We start from the raw sequence: 8,836 nt of genomic DNA on the forward strand, positions 1-8,836 counted from the left end.
TAAGAATGACCTTTATCCATATGTCTTTAAGTACATTTAATACATTCACCTATTTTTAAAGTAAGGGATCACCTATTTTAAAGTAAGGGATCATGCCTCATCAAACAGTAATGAAACAAAGGCCTCGAGCCAGCTTATCTAAGAAATATAAATCAAGGTCCTAAATCACTTCACTAATATTTGGGTGGGAAAGTTGAAACGATATGTGCTTCTTGGTAGCTGTGATTCTAATTTTCTCCAAAACTGAGTTATCTGCCATCAGACAAAATTTGCTAACAGCCTCACTCATTATTACAGATTCATGTCACTGCTTGTGAGAGATGCTTGCTTTCCTCTTCTATGCTCACAAAATCGCAGCCTTGGGCAATTAATCCTGATAACACCAAGAGAGACCCAAACACTTGCTATATCATTTAATGACTCTTGACAGAAAGGAAAAACACTTCACTCGAACATGGTATTATAAAAATATGTATTTTACTAACTTTCATAGGAAATTTAACTATTTGATGAAATGCCTTTGTATGTTACCTGATTTTCATTTGTACTTAACAATTTGTCTTAAAGATGATACATAAAAATGAGATGAAAATATACAACGTTCCCCACAAACCAAGATTTAATCTTGGAGATTAAATGTTTCCCCAAGTGAAATAGCTAAATTCAATGGATTTTAATTACTTTTGTCCCCATGGGCTCCCCGTCCCCCAACCCCCACCTTAATTTCTTCTATTTTCCCCTTAGATTGCAATGATTAATTTGCAAGTTTGGTCCCATACTATCCATGAAACTAAACAAAACATGTGACAGCCGAGATGATTCAATGCCACCTTTTGACTAAGCAGGCGAAGTGCCCTTTTTAACACCAGCCTGTGCCCATGCCCTGACGCGAGGGTGGTGGTAGAGATGGCCCACGGCCCTCTCAGCAGCCACCTGCTTCCATGCCCTTGGGCCATGGTCCTCCTGGTGATGGGCTGCTGGGCGTCTTCGGAGGCAGCTCCTGTCCTCCACTTTCCACTCTTAGGTTGTCCTGAACCCACACTTTCTTGACTCTCAATATAACAGCAGCCCATGGACTCCTTTTCACAGGGCAGCAGCAACTTACCAGGATACATGTTTTCCCTTAAATGAATCCCGGGGTCTCGAAAGCTACTCCTCCCTGCCCGTGCTTTCTCTAATAGCTCTTTTGGGCGCTGAGACTCTAAGTGTAAAGCTTAACACTCACCCAGTGGAAGCAGCAGCCTTACCGAAAGCCTCCTTAATGTTGGCTTAGACAGGCAATGGAAATGGCCTGCATTATCCATCCTTTAAAGCATCTCTAGTGCTCAGCCTCCATGAAATGGATTGCTTATAGGGAGATAATGTCTGTTCTATTCCTTTTTAAGTCTGTGAAAAATGTCATCCTGGTTAATAGGGTGATTAAAACTCTTTATGCTCCAGGAGATAAATGTGATTATGTTTGTCATACTCTACCCAAGATAAAGACAGCAAAGAAGGCAAACTTGAAATTCCATCACATTTCCTCTCTTCCATATCCAGGGACATTCAGAGCTCAATACACAGAAGGTACGTCTCATAAAGAATAACATTATCTGTTCAACATTTTTCCTTTCCATTAACCAATTTACCAATATGCCTCTGGTACAAAAGGAATAGACAAATGACGAAATCTACTGATATTCAAGTTCTGACTGTGGAAAACACCACTTGAGTCATACTGCTTGTTTTCTTTCTAAATTTTCATCTGTGCATTACTTCACTTTTGCTTTTAAGATGCAACTGGAGCTGGCGCTCGGCCCCTCTTCCAGGGAATTTGTCCCTGCCAGCCTCCCCTCTGCAGGGGATTCATCGTCATTCTTATGGCAGTTCCCCTGCCATCGGTCAAGGACAGCAGAGGTGACGTATAAGGGTTTTGTAGACACGAGGCATGCCACTCTAGTATTAGGACACTCTTTCAGCAACATATGTCTAGGCCTCCTCTGTGCCAGCCCTGTGGGAAAGCAGAGCCCCCACCATGGCCCCTGGCTCCTTCCTAGGTCCTAGCTGCCATCAGCCTGATCTGCAGCAGCCCCTGCAGCGGTGCTGACATCAGTTTACAAGGCCCTGAGAGGGGTCCCTACCCTTAGGGAGGTTACAAGGCAGGAATCCATTAACAGAATCACAGTTAACAATGATTTCTCCTTTTAGCACTCCAGACAGGTGGGCAAGTCTCCTTTCTCCACCCAGTGGAGGCCTTTAGAAACCACTAGGCATTCTCCATCTATGAAAAATAAAACCCAGATTCTAGCTGTAAACAGTTTTAGGTAGTGCCCATTCTTTTTTCCCCTACATCAGACGAGTAAAGTGCATCGTTGTAACAAGGTTTGAGGGCCATCTCATGCATGAGCTTGGAAACCCAGGTTTATGAAGCACAAAAGGATCAGGCGGTGCCCATTCTATTCAGGGGAACCTAGATTCAGACTAATTGTGTGGACGAAACCTGTTCCTTTGGCTCCTGCCTTTCCTTCCTTTCATTCAAAGGCTACAGATCTCTTCTCAGAGGAGATTTAGTTACAAATGAAAGGCCGGTGAAGAGTTTTTGCTACCCGCATTCACTGACCAATTTCACAATCCTTTCCTTTCAGTCTTGGATTTTTAACAGATTACATATGAATTCCAGATGCTGATTACACCTGTTTCATTAACAATACAGCAATTTTAACAGGGTAACACGGTCTAGAGAAAAGTATTACATTATGTTCTTGTCATTTCATTTAAAAATCTCCCTTAGAATAAAAGGTTTCATGATAACAGAAATTTCAAATGTCCTTTATTAAACCTGATTGCTGACTAATTAGAGCCTAGACAAGTAGGAAGAAATTGCACAACTGATATTTAACTACAGGTTTTTTCTCTGGACATACTGACATATTAAAGTATTTCTCTTCTTGAAAATATTTTAAAATACAATTGCAGTAAAAATAATTGCACGTAGACATTATTCTCCATCTGTTTTTTTTGTAGGAGACTGTGGAAGACAGGAGGGAGTTGGGCGTGCACACAGAATTTACCCTAACAGCTTTGTTAGGGAGGTGGTACCAAATACTTTATATTGGGACTCAGTACTCAGGTGACTTTCTGGTTAAAAATATTGAAGACGGATGACAACTGGGCTTTTTTTACTTCGACAACTGAGACAAAATGACAAATTGTCAGTGTTCAGAGATCCAGACCAACTTCTCAAAAAAATATGTTTACCCCTGATATCATCATTATTTTAGCCCAGCTGTGCCTTTTGGGGTGATCACAACTCATTACTGGCTTTTTGTTTTAAGTATAAGAATTTATAGGGCCTTCAAGCAAGGGCATCAGGTAAATAACTAGCATGTGTGTGCTGGCTGTAAATCACAGACCACATTCAGGACATGAGAGCCACACCCACTTCCTACCATACAGGACTTACCAGGTGACTGTCGCTTTGTAGTCTGGCTAATCAGAGTAAGATTTCCAAGTTCTGTCATATACTGACAAGAAAGGCTCTTGAAACTCCTTTAATTAGACACATTGCAGTACTATTGCTATTAGGGGGTCTATTTTATAAATATTTTCTTATCATACTTTTATTATAAACTTTTTTTAGTATGAAACTTGCTTCAACTGTTACAAACAGAATCATTTCCTGTGGGATCCCCTCCACATAAGGAAGTTATTCCTGTAATTACTATTTTTAAATAGACTTCTTAACTTTGGGAAAACTTTACCCTCCCCCAACACGCACATACATACTCTCCTGTGATGAGGCCGAATGCTATCCAGTGCACTGGTTCAGTCAGCAATCTGCCCATGTTCCTGGGAGAAATCAGTCCCAGTCCTTTTGCTGTCATGGTGTCTCCAGAGTCACCCCTTTCTGTAACAAGCATTTTGAAATTCATCCATGCTCATCTCATTTGGATTTCAACGTTTCCTCCCACTCAACAGCCGATTCGGAGTTCTTGGGAATTGTTGGAAATATTGATTGCATTTTACTTCGAAAGTCTTTCATCTAAAAGAAGAAAAATAATCAGTTATCAAATGTTAAAAGAAGGAGAAAAACAGCTATTAGAGATGGCACCTTTGCTGACTGGCTAGTACTTCACTGCTCACAGGTACAGAGCTAAGGAACATCAATAAAAGATAGGGACTATATATATCCTAGGTATCTTGAAAGAAAATGAAATATACTTCCTTTCTTCTTCTGAGTATAAATTTATTATTAAATAACATAAAACTTCACTCTTAGCTGGACATGGTGGCTCACACCTATAGTCCCAGCTACTCGGGAGGCTGAGGTGAGTAGATTGCTTGAGCACGGGAGTTTGAGTCCAGCCTGGGCAACACAGCAAGACTCCATCTCTTTAAAAGCAAACAAACAAACAAACAAACAAACCACTCTTAATCTGTAAGGCAACATGTCCAGTTTAGTCAACTCTCCATAATAATTATTCCCTCCCAGAAGAAGAGTGTGTATTGTTGGCTTTCATATATAAAGATGCCATTGAGGATGGGATTTCTATCTGAATAAATAAATATAATCAGGTCATTCAAAGCTAGAATTTTAGACACAGAGAGAAATGGCAGACAGAAGAAACTTAGTATGAGTTTAGACAAGAATAAATCAAGGAATGGTAGATAAACTGGAATGTTCTTATGTGCAAGACAGTGGTTTTTTTTTTTTTTTTTTAATCTAGGTAGGAGTTTTACAAGCAGTTGATTTGGAATCAGAGTCACAGCAAGGTAACAAGAGATTTTTTTTTTTCTTTTTTTGAGGCAGTTGCCTAGGCTGGAATGCAGTGGCACAATCATGGCTAACTGCAGCCTCAACCTCCCGGGCTCAAGTGATCATCCCACCTCAGCACCCTCAAGTAGCTGGGACTACAGGCATGTGCTAAGTTTTGCATTTTGGGTAGAGATGGGGTCTTGCTATGTTGCCCAGGCTGGTCTCAAACTCCTGAACTCAAGCAATCCTCCCACCTCGGTCTCCCAAAGTGCTGAGATCACAGGCGTGCACCACTGCGCCCAGCCTAAGAGATCTTAACATGCAGTGTCACACAGTATTACAGTTTACCTGGAGCACCTGGGTCCACCTAAGGTATACAACCCCATAAGGTGGGAACACTAACTTATGGAAGTTAGGTGATCTTTACATTGGACAGTACTAGTAACACACTCTCTGATTCATCCTGGTTAATCTATACGGTCCTCCTACGAAGATATTTCAGCAGCACCACAGCACTGTCTTCCAATTTTTTCTCATCAGCCATCTGCCAGTCATATTTTCCTAAGGATAGACATCGCCTTGATCAGGTTTATGAAGTACGCTGGACTCATCTGCAACATGCAAGTCATTTCTTAGAGTGGTTATTTTGAGAATCAGCTCATATTTCTTTAATGTCGATGCTTATTTATTTCAATTTGAGGCTGAATCTTTACCTCGTTTCCAGATTTAGGGGTTTGGGACTTGTAAATCCTAGGCATTTACTCCTAGCACTGCTGCAAACGGTAGCACTGCTGCCAGCAGCATGGACTCTGTTCAAATCCTAGCTCCACCATTTGGGAAAGCTGCTTACTCTATTAAGCCATAGTTTCCACATATGTAGAATGGAGACAGTAATTACCTGCTTAAAGAGTTGTGAGGATTAAGGATTAAGTGAGATGACGCATATAAAGCACAGCGTCTAACACATGGAAAGTGCTCAATATACATTAGCTATTATCATTGCTGTATTATCGACATATGTGTGCTATATTCTGGGAACAAAGCTCACATGGATATAAATATTATGGAATGTCTGTTACTTTATAGCTATATATCATTTTAGTTTACATACTCTGTCACTGGAAGATACGTAAGGTCTTCCTTCCATATTACATATTGTCTGTATCTGTGCCAGCCATCTCAGTGTTCTGGACCCAGACACTAATCTTGAAGACACACAGCTCATGGATGTCTCCCTCCCCACTCCCTCTTCCATAAAGAATTAATTGCTTTGTCCAAAACATTAATATCACCCCCACTGAGGAACTTTGCATAGACTTTTGTAGTTGAAAAACAGACATCTCTCTGGCCAGGGCTGGCAATGTGCTGCCTGGTTCTTTCTCTTCACTCTTCTGGTTGAACATCTTTTACAACTAAGCCAGATGACAGTTTTCAAATGGGATGTCAGATAGCCAAGACATGAACAGAATCATTCAGCAGTCTCCCTTCCAGTGGTCTGGAACGTGGTCAGCTGCTGAGAAGGGAGAGGCTGGGAAATGCAGATGAGGCCAGGGGAGGAGAGCAAGGGGTGGTCCTGCTCTCCTTCGGCAGGGTTACGTTTCCGTTTCCTCCTCTTGGTCTGATTGTTTTCTTTCCTCTAATTTCTCAAATATTAAATTATTTGCTTGTGCCCAGGGTCATGGTAACTGAATCACTAGAAGCACTCATATCTGAAAAGTAACTAACTAGGAATAGAGAGGCCTGAGATGAGGGAAAGGAACGGAGATGGGTAAAGGGTACCATCTATCCCTGTTCTCTAAGTTTACAGCTGTGGAAATGGAAATTCAGACATTTAAGATATAAACAGGGCCTCAAGTGGCTTTAGAGAATGGGCTCCACAGAAGGCTTTTCAGCTCATGCTGCTCACATTACATGGATGGTAAATGAAAACCTTCACATCGTTTCCACCTATATCAATTTCTGATATGCAGTTCAGAAAAGGTATTGGTTTTACCAATGATTCTCTATACATGAAGCCAAGAGAACATTTCCCTGTTTAAAGATGTGCTTGAAAAAAGATTTAGGAGTTGAGTGCATTTAAGCAAATTTGGTCATAAAGTAAATGTACTGAATTCCTTGATAATCACAGCTACTGCCATAGAACTGTCTGCCCTGTACCCCAAAAGTCTGGTGAGGGGGTACGCTGGGAACTAGAGTACCCATCCAGCAACTCCGTTTTACTCCCAAGCATTTTCCAAACTGTAGTTCTCTCTTCTTTCCTCTGACCAGGGAAAATTTTCCTATACTATGGATAACAGGGTTATCCTTCTAAGCAGTGCTGCTGTGCCCTGCACACCTCCAGGGGGTGCCTTCCATAAAAACTAAGACATGAGTGGAGTGTGGTGGCTCACGCCTGTAATCCCAACACTTTGGGAGGCCTAGACAGTTGGCTCACTTGAGGCCAGGAATTCGAGACCTGGCCAACGTGGTAAAATCCCGTCTCTACTAAAAATACAAAAATTAGCCAGGCATGGTGGCGCACGCCTGTAGCCTCAGCTACTCAGGAAGCTGGGGCAGGAGAATTGCTTGAACCCAGGAAGCGGAGGTTGCAGTGAGCCAAAAGCACGTCACTGCACTCCAGCCTGGGCCACAGAGTGAGACTCCATCTCAAAAGAAACCAAAACCAAACAAAACCAAGACATGAATGGGACTCCCCAGTGCCGTGGGCCCACCATCCTCATCTGTCTAAGACATGAGTATTACTCCCCAGTGCCGTGGGCCCACCATCCGCATTTCTAAGTCCCAGTGCTTTGTGCCCAACAGTGCTGCATTGTAATAGTCACAGAAAGTACCACCGTCTGAGGTAGTAGTGCTCAAATAGAGTGTCAAGACAAATGGAAAATGTATTACAAGTAATTTGCCACAAATATGGATGTTCTGTAGATACAATGGCCTTTTTAGACATTAAAACAGATTCAGGATTATGCCTCTAATAATGGTATTCTCGTTCACATTTCAATAGGCCATATAGCCAGTAGGCCAGGAGTGAGGCCAACCACTGATGCCACTTAGAAAGTCCTTACTGTAAGCCAGCCATATTTCTCATTTAACCCTCCCAACAACCAAGTGGGGCAAATACCATCCCTCCTTTAAAGATATGGTGATGGAAGCTCAGAGAAACTAAACAATGTGCTCAGTGCCATGGCTGGTAAGAGCAGATCTGACTGCACAGCCTATGTGCTCACTGTGTATCCTGCTTGAATATGCACAGGGGACACTGCTGCACGTTCACCATGCATGTCTTGGTAGGGGAAAACACTTGGTCTAATATACAGTGTGCTGGAACATTACTTAAAAGCCTTAGGTTATGTCCCCAATTTAATTAATTTCAGAAAGTCCTTAAGCATCAATTCCGACAAATAGGCAGTTGTTGGAATTACAAGCTCTCAAATTCTGCAGCTGAGCTCTCAAAAGCTCCTAAAACCGCCTAGAACTGAACCACCACTCTTCCCACTTTCAAGGAGCCCAGCACATCAGTGAGTCCCATTATACGACACTGCTTCCTGAGAAATCAACATTTCTAGATGTTTTCAATAAAGCAGTATGGGAGCTCTGGTCAGGGCAGAAAAGGGTCAGTGTTTTGTCTGGCAAATTTAGCTTCTATTTCTTCGCTTGCTGGTGCAGGACTGTTACCGACCTCAATGCTGGGGGCGACAATGATGAAAGTTCTATAGGATCTACTGATGAAAAAACCTTTGGATAATGTCAATAATTACAGAGTCAATGGTAATTTTCAACAATCTGGTAATTCAGCTTCTTCATAAAATACAACAGAATAAGACTACATAATACTAGTAACCGGAGATTAAAAAGTATAGTTAGGTTGTAAAAATGTTACTTGAACAGGAATAATTTCTGCCATTTGGGATCACTTACGTGTCAGGCACTGGACAAAGCATTAGGCTATTATTTAATCTTCATAATTCTATATGGCAGAAATTATTACCACCACTTTACATATGAAAACCCAGAAGTCAGAGAGGTTAACTCACCCATAGAGACATGGATTATGAGTACAACTGCCTGGCTGATGCCCAGACCTCTCTGATTCTGGGACCTAGA

The 8,836-nt window shown here is 41.7% G+C and overlaps 1 protein-coding gene and 1 pseudogene across 2 annotated transcripts in view; both read right to left on the reverse strand.

The window, feature by feature from the left end:
- Positions 1 to 455: 455 nt before the first annotated feature.
- TMEM242 (transmembrane protein 242) overlaps positions 456 to 8,836 on the reverse strand; it is a 32,173-nt gene continuing 23,792 nt past the window's right edge. The window contains 1 exon segment of one of the 2 annotated variants that reach the window (NM_001132508.1): positions 456 to 4,021. In NM_001132508.1, the coding sequence (NP_001125980.1) occupies positions 3,923 to 4,021 (99 nt within the window). In that variant the 3' untranslated portion in view covers positions 456 to 3,922. 2 annotated transcript variants of the gene reach the window in all.
- Positions 2,329 to 2,420, reverse strand: LOC112134092 (small nucleolar RNA U13; annotated as a pseudogene).

Source organism: Pongo abelii, chromosome 5 (assembly GCF_028885655.2).
Source record: "Pongo abelii isolate AG06213 chromosome 5, NHGRI_mPonAbe1-v2.0_pri, whole genome shotgun sequence".
NCBI classification, from domain to species: domain Eukaryota; kingdom Metazoa; phylum Chordata; class Mammalia; order Primates; family Hominidae; genus Pongo; species Pongo abelii.